General features: G+C 48.7%; 1 protein-coding gene across 3 annotated transcripts in view; it reads right to left on the bottom strand.

The window, feature by feature from the left end:
- The window catches only part of ROGDI (rogdi atypical leucine zipper), a 130,636-nt gene that overhangs the window by 57,222 nt on the left and 52,744 nt on the right, over nucleotides 1-20,670 (bottom strand). For all 3 annotated transcript variants that reach the window (XM_068136196.2, XM_068136197.2, XM_078768338.1), the window contains 2 exons: nucleotides 19,903-19,957; nucleotides 19,620-19,700 (listed from right to left, as the gene is read on the bottom strand). In XM_068136196.2, coding sequence (XP_067992297.2) covers nucleotides 19,620-19,700; nucleotides 19,903-19,957 — 136 coding nt within the window. The remainder of the gene's footprint in view (nucleotides 1-19,619; nucleotides 19,701-19,902; nucleotides 19,958-20,670) is intronic.

Here is a 20,670-nt window from a genome sequence, read left to right as displayed (position 1 = left end):
TTGTTTAACTTCCCTTTCCGCTTGGTCCCTCATGTCCCTCAATTTGCCTTCCATACTGTTTTCTAACCCCTCTAACCCATTTTTCACTCCCTCTATCTGATTCTCCTGGGCAGCCATTCTATTTTCTACCCCCATTAACCCATTTTTCACTTCTTTTATCCCGTTGTCTAACCCCTCAAAATTATTGTCTAACTTCTCACTGGTACCCCTCGCTTCGTCCCTCATTACCCCCATTTGCTCACTCTGAGCATCCATCCGGTTCCCCAACCGCTCACCCAATCGCTCAATTTGGCTCCCCATACTCATCTGTACAGCTGCCTGTAGCTGCGCAATGAGGGCCTGTATGTCAATCGGCTGCATGTTAAAGCCCGTTGATACAGCGGGCTCGGCTACCGCGCGCTCTTGCGAGGCGCCATTTTGCGTGCCTGCTACCCTCGCTGTTTCGCTCTCCTCATGTCCCTCATGTCCCTCAATTTGGTCCTGGACCGACCCTGCTTCACTCTCCCCTACCGGACCCCAGCCGTCTTGATCCGCCATGGCGCGACTTTCAAAATTCGAGTTTCGTAACACAAATTCGAAATTTCGCCGTTATAATTTCGTCGAGCGCAGTAACCGCGGGACCGCGCTCCGGATCGATTTGGTCGAGCGCCGTACGCGCTCCGGCTCGATTTTCCCTCCCAAAATTTGGGCCTAACTAATTTAGTCCCGGGTCCGAATCTCACTCCTCGACACCAATTGTTACCGTACTAACACAATTGGTGTCCAAAATTTGGGCTAAATAAATTTAGTCCCAGGTTCGAATCCAACTCCTGACAACCAATTGTTACAGACACGACTTTGATGTTCAGGTGGGCCGAGCGGAATGGCCGTCGTGTCCGCACAAATTACCCGATTATACTCGACGTTGACGAAGCCGCGCCACGCTGGCTCAATAAGAAAAAGAAGACACCCGGCTGGGTTATAAAATGACGACACCAGGGATACGGTTCTCAAGACCTCCGGAGGAGATTATATTCGTTACGGAAAAGGTTAGATTACAGGGGCTAGAGGTACAACATAGAAAGACAAGCACTTAGACACAATCTTATATTATTCCCCAACAGACGACAGGCAAACGGGACAACGGCTGACTCACACGGGGGTTGATGGAAAGGACAGGCGGGTAGCGATGGCTCCAGGTGCACCTGTGCTCAAAGGTTAGAATCGACCCGGTCCGGTCCAGAGATGCGGGGAGGTCTCGTCGCAGCGCTCAGAGGTGACGTTCTTTCTCAGGCGGGTTCTCTTCCTCTCAGCGGTCGTAGGCAAGGCAACGTTCTTTCTCCAGCTGGGGGCGCATCTGACGTCACGTCCGCTACGTGGCCGCGTATATCCGGTGGGGAGTGACACGCCCTCGGCTCGTTAGCTCCGCCTCGTGGAATCGGCACGTTGCTTCTCATTGGGTGCGTGCGGGGGGGTTTACCAGGCTCCGCCCTTGACGAGGAGCTGACAAGGAGCCCCTTCGTGGTAACCCCGTGGAGCGCATGGTCTGGAGCGCATCGTCTGGAGCGCATTGTCGATGGCGGCGAACCGAGCCGGTGGGAGGACGCACACTCCCCCCCGCGCAGCGCCGTGCCCCTCTGTTGTTGTAGACGGGGAAGAAGATGGGAGGAGGTATGGGAAAGGTCCTAAACTCACTACTGATGCCATATAATCACATTCTGGTGCAACGAAGAGTCATAATTAATTAATGGAGACGAGGCCTTAACTGACATAGACTAAGAATAACTAGGAAGATGTCCGAAAGTTGTCTACGTGTGGTGCGGTGGACCTGGGCACGACATTTAATGGGGGAATAAGGGGAAGGTCGGCTCTACTGATTGTTATTTACATGCAATGGGACTAGGGAATGGGGGATTGGGGAAAGTTGGGGAGTATTGGAGAAAATAGGGGAATATTTACAAGCGGATATGGAGGCCAAATTCCATATTCGCAACAATATATATATATATATATATATATATATATATATATATATATATAATTATTTATTTATATATATATATATATATATATATATATATATAATTATTTATATATAATTATTTATATATATATATATATATATATATATATATATATATATATATATATATATATATATATATGTCAGATAATGTCAGATAATGTCAGATAAATATATATATATATAGTTGCGGTTTTGAGTTTGTACAGTGAGGCTAATATATTGTAACGAATTTGAGAAGTGTAACGAATTTGAGAAGTGTAACGAATTTGAGAAGTGTAACGAATTTGAGAAGTGTAACAGTTTTGAGAAAGTGTAACGAATGTGAAAAGTATGGTTTTGTTGTGTGTAACTGACCCTCGTAATGTAAAGAATGGTCGTCCTCTTAGTTAATTCCATAAACCTACACACAGGACACGATATATCCTTTTAAATAGTTAGTCCCTTATTCTCTGTAGGCTAAGGGTGTGTTTCCCACTAGTTTGACTCTTCATTGCACCGAATTAAATAAGAGTAGGCCCTCCGACGCCCCATGGCAGCTTCCAAGTGCCAGGTTTGCCACTTTTCTGCAATTGGCTCTTTAGGCACTTTGCTGCATTTTCATCTGCCGTCCACTTTGCTGCATTTGACTCCATTACGCACGAAGTAACGCCGAAGAAGAAAGGCGGGTCTCCACCTCGTCAGAGGGGAGGAGTAAGTCGGCCCCGCTCATCCAACCCAGAACAAGGGGTTTGGCTTGAGAGGGCGGAGAGAGAACGCTTGGGGGAGGTTCGCAAAGGGTGAAGGGCGGGGCCTATATAACCCGCCGCGGGACGCTCCCCAAGGAGATGAGTCCAGGAGATGGGTCCAGGAGATGCGCTGGAGACGAGCAGGTGTGACCGAGCCGCTGTGAGACGTGCCGCGCTGCAGGAAAAGCGGACCGGGGCAACGCAAGGAGCGCACGAGGCAGCAGTACGGAGAAAGGAACTTCGCCCGCGCAGTTTGGGACCAAAGCTCGGCTTCTTGACGGCGGTGCCTTCTGGCCCGACCGTGCCCAGTACCCGCTGAACCTTCCTTGCCTCTAAAAGCCACCCATCTCCAAGCCATTCCTTCCGGCCTGCATTTCCCCATGTAAGTGTGATCGTCCGTCTGTCTTTCACGTTGTCCTGGGGTTTATTAATTAAGCTTGTATAGGTAAGCTAATGATTTCACTGCATTTCTGCTCCTTCCATTTTCTGTATATAACCAACTGCTCTCTTTGCTTTGGCTTGTGTAAATAATTATTAAAACCTGTTATTCCTCCGTATGTCTTCTTCTTCTTCCTCTTTACATTCGGTCGCTTTAGAGGTTTCCAAATTGAATACCTGTGGCGCGATTTCGGCCAACGTCCAAGAATCGGGTTAGTCGGGGTAACTGTTCGGCCGCGGTGCCTCCGCTCGGCAAACAACATCCTTATCCGCGGACCGTAACAATATATATATATATATATATATATATATATATATATATATATATATATATATATATATATAGTTGCGGTTTTGAGTTTGTACAGTGAGGCTAATAAAGGTTAAAATTTCCCCCTCATAGTTAGTCACACAAGCAACATGTAGCCGAGCGAAAGTATAGTTATTTCTTAGTATTTGTGAGCTTAGTCCTTTTCCATTGTTAGTTCTGCGTTGAGTAGAGTCAGGAGAATAGGCCCTACTTCTACCGACTTTCCAGCTTCCCTAGCCTCATGCCCCTTTGCGCTGACTTTGGTTCATTTTGGGCGAATTAACAAGAGGCAGGGAGGAGGGTCGGGGCGGAGCGGCAGAAGCGCTGACGGTAAGCACGAGCCGTCAATCAGGGCTCGGAGGTGGTGGCGGCGCCGCCGCGTGACAGGGCGTGGTAAGAAGGTTCGAGAGGGTTCCAGAAGGTTCGGGGGCGTACCTATATAACCGATCGCGCAAAGCCCCCAGGAGGACTTGCAGCAAAAGAGGACTCTCGCTGATGAACGAAGGACTTGCCGGGGGAGAACTCGCGCGCACTAACTTGGAGGAATCGTGGAAGAGGAGCTGTGAGCGTCAGAGAACTGTGAAAGATACGCGGGCGAAGCCAGACGCGCATGAACCGAAATATGCGCTTTTATAAGTGACGCTCGGTTGAGTTGGAGGATGATCGATATACAGTGCATTAAGTCGCGCAAGTGAAAAACGGCTGTGTAATCGCCAGCCGTGCTGAGAGTCCCGCATTTGCCATTCCACCTCATCGGCTGCCTTTGTTCAGGAGACGCGCTACGAGGTTCCTTCCATCGCCTGCTGCCATCTTCGCGGGACGTGCCGGGACCGCGGAGAGCCGGACGGGGCCATTCCTGGACGACCACGTCGACGCGTTTGGCTGAACATCAACCCATCTGCAATTCCCTGTGTGAGTGTGATGGGCCCGAGTCTGGGGGTTAAGATAAGACTGATTAAGTGCTGCCCTGTGTCTCTGCGTCCCCGATCATTGTAAATACGTGTGGGAATAATTAAACCTGTGTTCTTCCTTTCTTCCATTCGATCGTTCCTGTGGTTTCTTCATTGGCTAAGCGTGGTACGAATAGAACCGCTCAAATCGGGTTCCACTAACTAAAACTGCACGGACCACGTGGTACTCAATCCACTCGGCGTACTCAAACCACACGTGGCTCATGCGAGGCTTGCTTCCTCGCTTCCGTGGCGGCACAGGGAATTAGGTACGAGCGAGAGTTGGTCCCGAAACCCTACTTTGCGTTCGCCCGGAAGGGACGTTTCAAGTCTCGGTTCCGTCAAGCCCAGAAAGAACAAGGGGATTAATCCCCCCTTGGTAAGGGGAAGAAGGGCGGCGAAGAACCGTAACAATATATATATTGTTGCGGATTCGGGGGTCGGCGCTCCCCTTATAAAGGGGGGGGTTAATCCCCTTGTCTTTTAAGCTGGCCGTCCCCCAATCCTGGAAGCTATAACGTCACTTCCAGGCTATAACGTCCCTGGAAGCTATATAGCTATAACGTCCACCCTCAGGAGAGCCAGGAAACAATATCTCTCCGTTCTCAAGACCGAACTCTCTTATCTGTCTCCCTCTTCCAAATCCTGGTGGCGTCTGGTCAAATCCGTTTCTGGTGTTTGTTCCCCCTCCATCCCCTCCCTTACCTCAAACGGCTACACAGCTGACTCCGCACGTGAAAAAGCTGAATGCCTCAACTCTGTGTTTGCCTCTAAATCTTGTGTCCCAAACCCATCCCTCTCTGTACCCACCATACCCAGTCGTACCCTGCTGCTCCTGGACTCAGTGTCCTTTCCTCCTGACAAGGTGGAAAAGTTTCTGTCAACCCTCGACTCTGATTCTGCAACTGGACCCGACGGCATCAGCCCACGGGTCCTAAAATCCTGCTCTGCTGCTCTATCTCACCCTCTCTCTGTTCTCTTCACCCTCTCTTTTGCTCAAGGTCAACTGCCATCTGCTTGGAAATCAGCCAACATCACCGCTTTGCACAAAAAAGGTGCAAAAACAGATCCTAGCAACTACAGACCAATCAGCCTTCTCCCAATTATCAGCAAAGTCATGGAATCCATCATTGCTTCGGATATGAAATCTTTCCTCTTCTCCAATGGCTTGATCTCTGATCATCAATTTGGTTTCAGACCAGGTCACTCTACTCTGGACATGCTGCTTCTGCTGTCTCAACAATGGATGGAGGTCCTCAATGCCAAACAGGAAATTAGAGCTGTCTCCCTCGACATATCACGTGCCTTCGACATGGTCTGGCACCCCGCTCTGCTCACCAAACTCTCCTCCTTTGGTATCCATGGAAATCTCCACGCATGGCTGGCGGACTTCCTCTCTAGTCGTCGTCAACGTGTGGCCCTGAATGGGTTTCTCTCATCTCCTCTTCCTGTTCAGGCTGGAGTTCCCCAAGGCAGTGTTCTGGGCCCCGTGCTTTTTCTGGTCTTCATCAATGATCTCTCTGACTCTCTCGAAAATCCTCTCTATCTCTTTGCTGATGACTCCACTCTCTGCCACTCCATTCCTCTTCCCTCAGATCGGCAGTCTGCTGCCTCCTCACTCTCTGAAGACCTGGACAAAATCACAGACTGGTCAAACAAGTGGAACATGTCTTTCAATCCTGACAAATCTCACACTCTTACTATGTCTCTCCGAAAAGATCGACTGGACAACCCTCCCATCTACTTTCTCAACAATCCTCTCCAAGAAGTTCTGTCGCTCAAGATTTTGGGTCTCACTATCTGCCATGATCTTTCTTGGGAAAACCACATTTCCAAGCTGGCCTCCAAAGCCAGTCGCCGACTGGGCATCCTCCGTCGTGCGAAGTCCTTCCTCGGCACACCTGAGCTCCTCACCACATACAAGGCTTTCATCCGCAGCTCAATGGAATACTGTTCTCCCCTATGGGCCGGTGCTCCTGCCTCACACCTAGCTCGGCTTCACGCTGTTGAAACCAAAGCTTTCAGAATTATTGGAATCTCCCGCGATGAAGCTATCTCTGAGGGCCTTTCACTCACTCACCGCAGGCAGGTAGGTGGTCTTTCTGTCTTCTACCGACTCCTCTCCGGCCTTGCACCCCCAGCTCTCTCTGTGCTCTGTCCCCCAAATATTCCTACAGGTCGCACAAGATCTGCCAGCAACCCTCTGATGGTTAAACTGCCGAAATCTCGGCTCTCTGCTCACCTTCACTCTTTCATTCCTCTTTTCTCCCGCCTCTGGAACAAACTCCCTCACTCCCTTCAATCCCACTCCTCGCTCCAGGTCTTTAAAACAGCTGTTCACCACCATCTCTTATCTTCCCCCATCCAAAACCTTGATCTTTTCTACCCCCGCTAATTCACCCCAGATCCACCTTGTTTGAAATTCCAACTTCTTTCCTGGAAGTCCTGGCAGTGTCCATATGTTTTATACCTCTCCCACCGCCCCCTTCCCATGCCCCCCCCCCCCCAAAGCCCTCGCCCTCTCTCAGATCTCTCGATGTCTCCATGTCTCTCGGTCCCTGCTCTCAAATGTTGTGTTTGTGTCCTTCCCCCTCTCTCCCCATCTTGTCTACCGCTCCCTATGTTATATGTTTTATGTGTCGGTTTGTCTTTCTGTGTGATTAATGTTCGCTCTTTCACGAGCCTCGATCTTGTATACAAAAAAAAAAAAAAAAAAACTTCCGGTCAGTATTAGCCAGGGTGATTGGTCAATGGAGTCCCAAATGCCTGCTTACTAACCCGACCGTAAAGCGAGGAGATAACTCCCACCCGAGCCGCAGCGTTAATGGATACGCCGAGCGAAGCGAGCGACGACTCGGGCCGTTAACAAACACTAAACCCGATCCTGAGCGGTTCCTATCATGCCACAGGTATTCAATTGGGAAAAGACGCAGACGATCGAATGAGAGGAAATCAGAGTAAGGGAGAACAAAGAGTGGGTTTATTAATTATATACAAGAACCCAAAAGAAGAGGAAATGAAGCAATATACAGAGCAAAAGGACACAGGGCAAGCTTAACTATACAGTCTTACTTACGACACTGGACAAACAGACAGACTCACACGGGAGGGTAGTGGCAGGAGGAGAAGGTCCGAGCAGATGGTTCAGGCGATGGGATCTGGTCCAGGCTCCGGGGCGAAGAATGGCAGGCAGCTTCACGTGTCGTTTGCGCGCGACCGGACCTCATAGATATATCGGGGGACTGGGATCGGCGTACGTAATAAGCGTGCCAACTCTCTCTCTCTCTCTCTCTCTCAACGTTCGTCTCAGAGGGTACCCTCGCGCAGATCTCGTTACAATAAGCAAGGAGTCTGTGGCGCCGTTCTCTCTCAATGGAGCTCCCCTCGCGGTCCTCAAGCAGTCCTCGCGCTCCTCCAAGCAGTCCTCGCCGCTTGCGCTTATATAATGCGCTTCAATATCACTCCGCGCTCCGCCAGGCCACACCCGTTGGTCAGATTACACCAGCCCTGGTTGGCTGGTGGGGGCTTACCGGCCACGCCCTGATGGTGAGTTGACGTGGCGACACCTCATTCTTGGCGCTCCGCCCCCTTCTTCTCCAAGCTTGACCGCATGCGTAATGGCGTTTGGAGCGAGCGCTGAGGCGGCTGCAGCCGGCAGAGGCGCGTAATACAATTTGGAGAGAGGGGCTGGCAAAATGGACGGAATGGGGCCTATCTTATTTAATTAATGCAACGCAGATGCAACTATTGGGAACACAGCCTTATCTGAAACACATATTAAGGAAATATCTAAAGTCCTAAGGTGACCTACGTGTTGCTTATGGACTAGCTATGGGTGCGACCTTATTAAATGATGGGATATTTACAAGAGTTATTATTTACAAGTATTTACAAGTGAGGGGTTCTCAAAACCGCAACAATATATATGTATGTATATCCGCAATATATATATATATATTGTTGCGGATTCGGGGGTCGGCGCTCCCCTTATCAAGGGGGGTTTAATCCCCTTGTCTTTTAAGCTGGCCGTCCCCCAATCCTGGAAATTATGACGCTGCTCCCGGTCGGAATCAGCTAGGGTGATTTGTCAATGAAGTCCCAAATACCTACGTACTAACCCCGACCGTGAGCAGGGAAATAACTCCCGCTCGAACCACGGATAAGATGGAATATTGCCGAGCGGTTAGCAATCCGCGATCCGAGCCGTTTACAAATGACTAAACCCGATCCTGAGCGGTTTCCAAATCGTGCCACAGGTACTCAATTGAAAGAAAGGACGGAGGCGATCGAATAGGAGGAAACCAGAGTAAGGGAAGAACAAAGAGTGGGTTTATTAATTATTTACAAGACCCAAAGAAGAGGAAACGAAAGCATGCACAAGAAAGGAGAAACAAAAGGACACCGGACAAGCTTATCGATACAGGCTTAACTTATCACGACCCCAGGACAAACAGACAGACTTACGCGGGATGGTAGCTGGTAGGGGAGGAAGGTCCAGGCAGTTTGGTCCAGGCAGGTAGGCGCCATCCAGGCTCCGGGTCCGCGGGCGAAGAACGGCAGGCAGCTACGCGTGTCGGCGCGTGACCGGACCTTACATATGCGAGGGGCTGGAATGCCGCGTACGTATAGCGTGCCAAACGCTCTCTCTCTCTCTCGATCAATCAAGGTCCGTATCAAACGGCAGTTCGTATCAAACGATGGTTCCCTGCGCAGTTCGTTGAAACAAGCGCGCCTCCGCGCTGTCCTCTGGATAACGTTATAATCAGACGTCTCCATGCAGTTCCTTCAATAGCAACGGTTCCCTGCACAGTTCGTGATATTCGAGCTCTCCCCGCGCAGTCCTCGCGCTTGCGCTTATATAACGCGCTTTGAAATCGATGCGCGCTTCATAGAGACACGCCCGCCAGTGAGCTCACCTCAGCCCTGGTTGGATAGCGAGGGCTCACCCGCTCCGCCCTTGATGGCTCGTTGACAGGGCCACGCCTCGTTCTTGGCGCTCCGCCCCCTTCTTCTCCAAGCTTGACCGCGTGCGTAATGGCGTTTGGAGCGAGGCAGCGAACGCTGCTGGGCGAGCAGAGGCGCGTAACCCAATTTGGAGAGAGAGACTGGCAAAATGGACGGAATGGGGCCTATCTTATTTAATTAATGCAACGCAGATTCAACTATTGGGAACACAGCCTTATCTGAAACACATACTAAGGAAATAACTGACAGTCCTATGGTGTCCTACGTGTTGTCCATGGCCTAACTATGGGTGCGACCTTTGACCTTTTAAATGATGGAATATTTACATGAAGTGATTATTTATTTACAAAGTGAGGGGCTGTCAAAACCACAACACTGCACCCTCCTTTCCTCCAGGTCCGTCCCGGGCCGAAACAACTTTAACTTAGTGTGACACTTAGGTGTGGTTCCCCTCTACTTTTAACCTCACCATGAGTGCGACAGTTTTAACACTAAATATGTCCCGCCTGCTGCGTTGCATCCTATCTAACTGACTCATGCCCACAGACTAACCGAATTGCAGAATTATTTTGAAACTACACATTTAGCCGGTGGGGAGCATTATTTACAAAAACACTACTATTTTGATTATTTACAACTACTACCCAGGACCTGTCTTTTGTGGGAAGAGAAAAATATATTTTTGAAAAGAGGAAAAATATTGCCATGCACTGCACCGATGCACCATAACATATGCACCCATTAAATAAAATGCACCAAAAGCACCAAAAAGCACCATCATGAAAAAAATGCACAAAACACATTTTAAAATAATAAAATGGTGTCTTCTTTCTTCTCTGCTTGTCTGCTGGGCTGCTGGTTCTGGTTGTCTTGATGGATCTTCTTCATCTTGATGTTATTTATAATAAAAGAGCACACACCGCGTCCGCTTTTTATTATTTGTGGCCAGCAGGGCCAACGTAGGTGGTCCACTGCATGGCATGAATGCCACTTTAAGAACAGTGGTCCGCAGCCAGACACCGCTGGCAATAATGGTCGGTCCCAGCAGACGTGCCAGGCCACAGTACGTGTGGTCCATAAGGTGGTGCTAGGCCACAGAACGTGTGGTCCATGAGTGGTGCCATGCCACAGAATGTGTGGTCCATATGGTGCATCAGTGCAGGCCGGAGGCAGCGGAGGTGCCGGCACACACTGCAGTCACCTGCGCACTGCACTCCCCCCGGGCCCCAAAAAAAACAAGTCCATGAGTGGGGGAAGGAGGACAAGCAAAGCAGCGGGCAAGGGCGCAAGGGTACACATTAGAACGAGGCAATGCAAGGTGAGGGGTGCAGGAGAGCGAGCCGAGAAAGCTCGTCCCTAACGTACGTTCCCCCCCTGTCACCTACTCTACCCTTGCCCCTACCCCACATTTACACAATTTACAAATTCGTCTCTAACGTCTTGTCCTTCCCATCCCCTCTAGTTCCAAATTCATCATCAATCCCTCCTAAGGAGGAAGAGATGGAATACAAACAATGTCCCCGCACGTCGAGATGCGTCTTACATTCCAAACATTTGCAAAATCATGGTGTGGAGTCTTATCATCTTGGTGAGTGGATGCGGTTGGTGCGAAGAGATTTTCTCCTAACTACCTTCTAAAATTAGCTCTGGTGTTGGGTTATCGGCTAGGGTGCCAGCTTAGGATCCTAGGATCCTGGGTTTTTTTTTTTGTTTGTTTTTTGTATACAAGATCGAGGCTTGTGAAAGAGCGAACATTAATCACACAGAAAGACAAACCGACACATAAAACATATAACATCGGGAGCGGTAGACAAGATGGGGAGAGAGGGGGAAGGACACAAACACAATATTTGAGAGCAGGGACCGAGAGACATGGAGACATCGAGAGATCTGTGAGAGGGAGAGGGCTTTGGGGGGGGAGGGCATGGGAAGGGGGGGCATGGGAAGGGGGGGGCATGGGAGAGGTATAAAACATATGGACACTGCCAGGACTTCCAGGAAAGAAGTTGGAATTTCAAACAAGGTGGATCTGGGGTGAATTAGCGGGGGTAGAAAAGATCAAGGTTTTGGATGGGGGAAGATAAGAGATGGTGGTGAACAGCTGTTTTAAAGACCTGGAGGGAGGAGTGGGATTGAAGGCAGTGAGGGAGTTTGTTCCAGAGGCGGGAGAAAAGAGGAATGAAAGAGTGAAGGTGAGCAGACAGCCGAGATTTCGGCAGTTTAACCATCAGAGGGTTGCTGGCAGATCTTGTGCGACCTGTAGGAATATTTGGGAGACAGAGCGCAGAGAGAGCTGGGGGTGCAAGGCCGGAGAGGAGTCGGAAGAAGACAGAAAGACCACCTACTTGCCTGCGGTGAGTGAGTGAAAGGCCCTCAGAGATAGCTTCATCGCGGGAGATTCCAATAATTCTGAAAGCTTTGTTTTCAACAGTGTGAAGCCGAGCTAGGTGTGAGGCAGGAGCACCGGCCCATAGGGGAGAACAGTATCCATTGAGCTGCGGATGAAAGCCTTGTATGTGGTGAGGAGCTCAGGTGTGCCGAGGAAGGACTTCGCACGACGGAGGATGCCCAGTCGGCGACTGGCTTTGGAGGCCAGCTTGGAAATGTGGTTTTCCCAAGAAAGATCATGGCAGATAGTGAGACCCAAAAGCTTGAGCGACAGAACTTCTTGGAGAGGATTGTTGAGAAAGTAGATGGGAGGGTTGTCCAGTCGATCTTTTCGGAGAGACATAGTAAGAGTGTGAGATTTGTCAGGAATCCCGGTCCCGGTCGATCGTTGAATTAACGCCAGGGGGGTTGACTCAGCCTGTCATCCTTCCGAGGTCGGCTAATTGAGTACCAGTTCACTGGTAATTCCCTGTTTGTCGTAAAAGGCGACAAAAAGGGTTGGCAGCAGGAAGGGCATCCGGCCGTAAAACATTGCTTCAAAAAGGGGACCAAAAAAACAACAGCAACCACGGTCCCCGAAAAAGGGAAGGTGTTTTTTTTGGCCTCTAAAGGTTGTTTTTTTTTGGGTTTTTTTTACCTTCTAAATGACATTAAAGGAGAACTGACACGACAAAAACAACTTTGCAGATTTCGAAACATAAACATATCTTAAACACTTCTATTGAGTTCATTTCACAAATATCTTCGTGGTTTTATTAGAATTTGTCAAAATATCGCCGAACAAGCAAAATCAGTTTTGTCAAAACCGCAAACCGGAAATGACGTTTGCGAAGTAACCCAGTTTTTCATTCTTAAAGCCTTGTTGGCTTCGTGACGATCAGAACATCGCTTTGTTTTCGTTACGATCAGTTGGAATCATGCCCAGTCGTTGTGTGGCTGCTGCTAGTGCGTGCTCGTACGTGCGGGGAGGTAAGTACGTGGACATACGTACGTTGGCGTACGTACCAAAAATAAGGCCTCACTGTCCGGAAGTTCGCATATCGCAGTTACGATTAATCGCAAATTAGTTTTAATGGCCAAGTATTCAATTTTCAAACCGCGAGGCAGAAACAACAAACACACGTGGTTCCTTCGCTGTCGCTTGACCGTACGTGCAAAGAAAAATTAAAACTTGCATCGTTCCTTCGGTCTTCGCTCTCGTCCTTCGCCGTTCCTTCGCTCTCGTCCTTCGCTGTTCCTTCGTTCACGTATAAAACGTATGTGTTTGCTAAATAAATGGCCATAACTTGGTAACCACTTGTCCGATTAATAGCAAACCTTGAAAAGGCACATCCTCAGGTCCCCAGCAATATACCTGGCAGGTTTCACTTAGATCGGACCAGTGGTTGTCGAGAAACAGCGGTCACAGACATGCACACAGACAGACACACAGACACACAGAGATTGCTTGCATTATAGAGAGTGCTATAATGATACAATTACAACTGATACACCTGCAGTGCTGCACTAAGTCAATAAAGTCGTATTTCGTTTCTGTGTTTCTATCCATTTCTTGCCTCACCGCACTGAACATTAATTAAATATTAGTTATGTATTCCATTGCCCAGAAAAAGAAACTTTTTCAATTAAAAAAGAGATAAAAATGAATACCATTCAGTATTTTGGAGGCGCCCGAGATCAAAATCGATCGCCATTGTGTCTGTGTCCGACGATTTCTCTTCTTCATTCTCTGGACGGTATGGTTCGAATCTGTATGGGAGAATCGAGTATGATTCCCCAAGATTATTAACTTTCTCTTCATTTTCCGCATCAGATTGGTCAGAAATATCGCTGATATCCAGACTTGCGCAACTATCGGAGTCGGTGTCTGCCATTGTTTACTATTGCACAGTCACATCAGCTTCCTCCGATGAGGTCACATCGTGGAGGGCAGATTATCGCGAGATGCTGGCCGGCGCAAGAGAAATCGTCTGCTATTGGCATTTTAAAACTCGGATATCTCACGATTCACGCATGCTAGAGCAACAATTTTTGCGCCAAACGTAATCTTTTTTGTTGCTACAATTAATTAATCTTAAGCATTTGATGTCTATACTCATGTCCATTCCCCTTTAACACACTTAACACTACCCGGGGTCTTGCCCTGCAAAACCATTGGCCATCTTTACTCTATGTGGTTCTAAAAACCAATTCCCATTGACCAATCTGTGGTGCACTCCAATTTGGGCTCTCACTCCCCCGGTTTTTCTACCTGTGCCCTCGCACAATTTCAGGGCTGGGTTGTGTGGCTCACCAGCAGGTCCGCTCACGTGCACACCTCCGCCACTGAAGTTGCTACCCGAGCTTACCTGCTCCTCACCCTAACCTGGGGAAGGCCCTCTGGCTCCCTTACCCCACTACCGCCCTCTCTGGCATCGGGCCACCTGGGTCCTCTCCATAGGATCCTCGGGCCCCATTGAACTCTAATTGGCTCCCAGAGCCTACTTGCGGCCTCACCTGGCCGACAGACTACCAGTGGCGAAGTGCCCATTTAACCATACATACTAACAGGCCACACGCCCAGCCATTCCACTTCACTCATGCACCAATCCAAGCAGTACTCTGCTACTCTCGCACCACAGATGTCAATATCCACCAAATTTACCTACTCCCTCTACCTACTTTTAATCTACCCTCCCCGGGTACTCGTGAGGGGGTCCATCCTTCCCCCATCCACTCCTTCGCACCATACACTCCACTCCACGTATTCCACACTCCCACTCCACACCATTCATTCCATACTCCATTTACTTCACTTGCACATCATGCAAGTCAATCACTCAATGCACAATCACACACATCCACAATACTCTGCTCAATACACTTTCACTTCTACAAACCATTGCCTCAGGCACTCAGATTCTCCCACACTCACACACACATCTTTCCCGAGCATTGCCTCTCAATTCCTCATTTCAATATGCTCACCAGCAAGACTCTCATACCAATTCCTCATTCAATAAACTTCACCACAAACACACTGCATCATTTAATCTACCTGGTTTTCCCTCTAACTTAGTGCTTCTCTGTCATCCCTTATACTATGCACATCCCTCGTCATTATAATCCAACTACCCTACTCTACACGTCCCCACTACAGGTATAATGTCGCTACTTAAATCTAAAGTCACCTCTGGTCATCTGTAGGTCCCTAATCATTTATCCTAACCCTCCCGGGCTAGTTTGCACCGCCATACCCCATAAATGCTAAAGCTCCTTTGCCCCAAAAATATGGATGCGAGGGATGGTAGAGCTACCATCCCTCTACAGTCTACACCATATACCATTCGCCATTACTATCACTATCCGTCCACTACTCTACGAGCCTCGGTGCGGGAAATACATTTCCATAGCTCGACTTTGAAATGCCGGCTATCTATGCAGATGGTTGGTCTACTGTTGGTTGGGTCCGTCCAGCATTTATGACTGGGGAGGAGGTTTTGTCGGACCGAGATTCCACGGTCCATCCCGGGTTGGAGCCTTGCGGTCTCCAGCCCGATGACCCAACCTCACCTGGTCGGAACACTGCCCCCGCCAGGGGGCGCAGGTCCGACCTGGCCTTTCTCCCCTGGAATCACGCCGATCGCCTGAACGACGCGGCACCGACCATACAGGGCGGGCCCCGGCCCAAATCGTGCACGGCGCTCTGTGCAGGAGCGACGCGGCTACGATCCCGGCCGGCCCCCGCAGCACACAAAGAACACCGTGCACCGAGAGCTCGCGTCGGCTATACGTCGGCCTGAACGCTGTCCCGGTTAACGTCGATGCTTCACTTGCATGCTCACACCATGCGTTCCTTTCTTTACTCATACATCGAGGCGTCTCCGCGCCTCTCATACACCCCCCGCACTCTTTTACCGCACTCTCTCTCCGTGCACTCTCTTCTCTCGCACACCCCATTATCACACACACCTCCGTTACGCACTCCCGGGTGTACACTCCGTTGCACACCCACTCAGCGCACACCTACCCACGGGTGTGCAATCTTTTGCACACCCACTCACACGCTCCACAACCAACTCAGGTGTGCATCCTCGCACACTCACCACAGCCAACTCACTCTCCGTATCACATCATCACACATACACTCTGATGTGCATTCATCCTCACTTTCACACTCTGTAACACACTCACTCTTTGACGCACACTTTTTTCTTACACGCGCGCCATTTCCACTCACACAGCGCACCACGGACCTCCCACAAACGCCCGGGTTACGCTGGGATCCCAAGCGAGCTAAAATTCTTTTTGCGCCAAACACTTTTCCGAAAAATCTTTTAGCACCATATACCAACCTACTCACCTCGGCGCTTCTTCTTCTTCACTCCAACACCTGCAAACTTTCATTGGGGTTAAGCACGACATCATGATGTGGACACGGACTTTGCACAATTTCCATTCCTTCCTTCCGCGAGTGCTTTTCTAAGTCCGTCTCTTCCGCCCCAATTTTCACTATTGGTTTGATTGATTCGATTTTAATTTCTTTTTTCTCGACGACCGCTGGCACCAATAAAATTTTCTTTACTTCGGTGGTCGCCGGCTTCCCCATACCCCGGGTTGCGATTTCTATACCCGTCCACGTGACTTCGCTTTGTTCCAACTCACTCAACCTGCGCTCCTCTAGCCGCATTACGTCCTCGCGTACCCGTGTGCTCTTCCCGCCCAACTCGCGGTCTCTCTCCCTATCCAATTATTTTGCCTCATACGTGGCTTTGTCCCTCGCTAACCCCTCATTAATTTATCGGGCTTGGCCAACCACGTCCTTCAATTTGCCCCCTAATCTGCTTCTGAATCCCCCCAATTTGCTTCCTAGCCCCCCAATTTGACCTCCCAATTCATTCCTCAACCCCCCAATTTGGTCTCCCATATCATTTCTAAACCCCCCAATTTGGTTATCTAATCCCCCAAATTTGCTTTCTAACCCCCCAATTTGGCTTCCCATCTCTTTCCTTTCCCACATGGCTGTCCCCCTCCAGTTTGATGGACGCCTGTATTTGCGCCATAAATTGCGCCATGAGGGCTTGCATGTCGCCCACCCCCATTAGCGCAGCGGGCGCGGCCCCTGCCGCCATGTGCGAGGCACCGCCATTTTGCGTGCCTGCAACCCCCACTACCGCATCCTCATTGCTTTCCTCCTCCATTACTCCCACCTCTTCCCTGGGGTCCTGGGTTGACTCTAACTCCTCATTTCCCCCCACCGGCATCCGATCGCCTTGATTATCCATGGCACGACTCAATTTGGATGGTAATAAAATTTCGGCCGCTCGTAATTTGTACCAAATTTTTTTTTCAGATAAGAAAATTTGGTTCGGGTCCAATCCCACTCCCAGACACCAATTGTTGCGGATTCGGGGGTCGGCGCTCCCCTTATCAAGGGGGGGTTTAATCCCCTTGTCTTTTAAGCTGGCCGTCCCCCAATCCTGGAAATTATGACGCTCCTCCCGGTCGGAATCAGCTAGGGTGATTGGTCAATGAAGTCCCAAATACCTACGTACTAACCCCGACCGCGAGCAGGGAAATAACTCACGCTCGAACCACGGATAAGATGGAATATTGCCGAGCTGTTAGCAATCCGCGATCCGAGCCGTTAACAAATGACTAAACCCGATCCTGAGCGGTTTCCAAATCGTGCCACAGGTACTCAATTGAAAGAAAGGACGGAGGCGATCGAATAAGAGGAAACCAGAGTAAGGGAAGAACAAAGAGTGGGTTTATTAATTATTTACAAGACCCAAAGAAGAGGAAATGAAAGCATGTACAAGAAAGGAGAAACAAAAGGACACAGGGCAAGCTTATCTATACAGGCTTAACTTATCACGACCCCAGGACAAACAGACAGACTTACATGGGATGGTAGCTGGTAGGGGAGGAAGGTCCAGGCTCCGGGTCCATGGGCGTAGAACGGCAGGCAGCTTTGCGTGTCGTTGGCGCGTGACTGGACCTTACATATGTGAGGGGCTGGAATGCCGCGTATGTATAGCGTGCCAAACGCTCTCTCTCTCCCGATCAATTAAGGTCCGTATAAAACGGCAGTTCGTATCAAACGATGGTTCCCTGCGCAGTTCGTTGAAACAAGCGCGCCTCTGCGCTGTCCTCTGGATAACGTTACAATCAGACGTCTCCGCGCAGTTCCTTCAATAGCAACGGTCCCCTGCGCAGTTCATGATATTCAAGCTCTCCCCGCGCAGACCTCTAAGCAGTCCTCGCGCTTGCGCTTATATAACGCGCTTTGAAATCAATGCGCGCTTCATAGAGACACGCCCGCCAGTGGGCTCACCTCAGCCCTGGTTGGATAGCGAGGGCTCACCGGCTCCGCCCTTGACGGCTCGTTGACAGGGCCACGCCTCGTTCTTGGCGCTCCGCCCCCTTCTTCTCCAAGCTTGACCGCGTGCGTAATGGCGTTTGGAGCGAGGCAGCGAACGCTGCTCGGCGAGCAGAGGCGCGTAACCCAATTTGGAGAGAGAGACTGGCAAAATAGATGGAATGGGGCCTATCTTATTTAATTAATGCAACGCACATTCAACTATTGGGAACACAACCTTATCTGAAACACATACTAAGGAAATAACTGACAGTCCTATGGTGTCCTACGTGTTTCATATGGCCTAACTATGGGTGCGACCTTTGACCTTTTAAATGATGGAATATTTACAAGAAGTGATTATTTATTTACAAAGTGAGGGGCTCTCAAAACCACAACAATATATGTATTGTCCTGTCACCCACGATTAACACTGCTGGGTGACGAACAGCCGTGAAGGTCCTTAATTTGGAGGACGTAGCCGAAACTGGCGGTTGGTCCATCACGAGCGGGTGAAGGAACAAAGTGACAAAGTGCTTACCTCAGACGGAAGCCACACGGGTTTATTCTCGGACCCAGCAAACAAAGAAACATGAAACATTGTGGGGGCCACTGCTCTTGGGAACCTTCAATGCACCAGAAATTTTTTTGTAGGCTTCCCCAGATCTGTGCCTCGACACAATCCTGTCTCTGAGCTCTGCAGGCAGTTCCTTCGACCTCATGGCTTGGTTTTTGCTCTGATATGCATTGTCAGCTGTGAGACCTGTGAGACACAGGTGTGTGCCTTTCCAAATCATGTCCAATCAATTGAATTTACCACAGGTGGACTCCAATCAAGGTGTAGAAACATCTCAAAGATGATCAAGAGAAATGGGAGACACCTGAGCTAAATTTCAAGTGTCATAGCAAAGGGTATGAATACTTATGTCAATGTGATATTTCAGTTTTTTCTTTTTAATAAATTTGCAAAACTTGTCGAAAATCATGTTTTCTCTTTGTCATTATGGGGTATTGAGTGTAGATTGATGAGGAAAAAAATGAATTTAAACTATTTCAGCATAAGGCTGCAACATAACAAAATGTGAAAAAAGTGAAGGGGTCTGAATACTTTCTGAATGCACTGTATATATAGATATATTTTTCTTTGCTTACAACTTTTTCAACGGCTTATTAAATTTTATGTTTTCATACAATCAACTATTAACAGATACCCTCTATTTCCCGGGATACAGCCTTTTACAATGTCCTGTTCGCCTTTTCGCTTTTCCAATGTCCTCAGTGTTCTTTGTGTGGAAACCTGCCATCTCACTTTGTCCTGTCTCTCATCTATGCTCTTATGCCTTGTAATGAAATCCCAAACTTTGTGAAAATTATTAGTTTGCAAAGCTATAATCATTTGTCTTGACTAAGTCATGTGTTTCTGGTTCAGGAATTCCTCAAATCTCCAAAGGACAACACAAACGCTATGAATTCCATGATGGTGAATTTGTGCTCAAACCTGCTGCATTTTCCACCGCTTATCTCCTCGAAAGAACGTGTGAAGAGGCTGGCTCTGCTTGGACAACTTCATGTGAAGATCCTATGTTAAAGGAAGCAGATAAACATGCAACCTGAGGAAAGGTTGAATTGGATTGAGAATCAACCTGCAACTTACAAAATAGACAAGTAGAACAAATTTAATCTCGCATTGAAAACATGAAATGAACAATGGATATTTTGCAGTAATGAGAGAAAACATCCTCAATGACCAAATTTAGTGCATCGGTATGCGACTCACTTACCACTTGGCACAAAGTGTCACCTTGCAGAGTCAGCACACCTTTAACAGCATCAGACCTGGCGAAGAAAATTGATTGTGCAAGCACAGCAAAATACTTGCTCGCCTTACCGATTCGTGGTCCGAGACACTCAATATTTTACTTTTATAACATAATCAACATGTTTACGGCTAATTAACACAGGTGTAGCAGGTAGCAAAATAAAAATCTAGCAAAGGTACAAGTCGGGTGGGGGAGTGGGGGCAGTGGGTGGGTGTGGAAGCATGTGGGAGGACAGGGGGAAAGTGTAAACTTGCTAATTTTTGATCTGACAACAACGCTCTGCATAAGAAAAAAAATCACACTTACAGATACAAATTAAACGAGAATCAAAGGGAGGTGCAAAACACCCCTCCCTTTACATAAGGGATTGTTTCTGTATGCAGCTTTTACATTGGGACTGAAAATGCACTTCTCAGCTTCTACTTGACGAAATTGGCTGCTAATTTCAGAAGTAAATGTTTTGTTCGTTGAGGTAATACGTTTCAAATTTCAGCAACGTCCGTCAATGCATTCTGGAGTTATATTTAGAAAACCCTCGAAATCACGTTCATGTCTGTCCGTCCACCCAAAATGTGTTGGCGCTCATATCTCAAGGACTATATATCGAAACTGGCTGAAACTTGGAATATACATCGGCCAATAGGTCTCGTTAATGACTTTCAAAACAAATTCTACCTTCGTGCTATAGTTTTTGCTTTAAAATGAAGTATATATAAATATAAACACATA

The sequence above is a fragment of the Myxine glutinosa genome, chromosome 14, assembly GCF_964187855.1.
Source record: "Myxine glutinosa chromosome 14, kmMyxGlut1.1, whole genome shotgun sequence".
Taxonomy (NCBI): Eukaryota; Metazoa; Chordata; class Myxini; order Myxiniformes; family Myxinidae; genus Myxine; species Myxine glutinosa.
The sequence above is the reverse complement of the archived record's forward strand: the minus strand, read 5'-3'. Positions and strand labels throughout refer to the sequence as shown.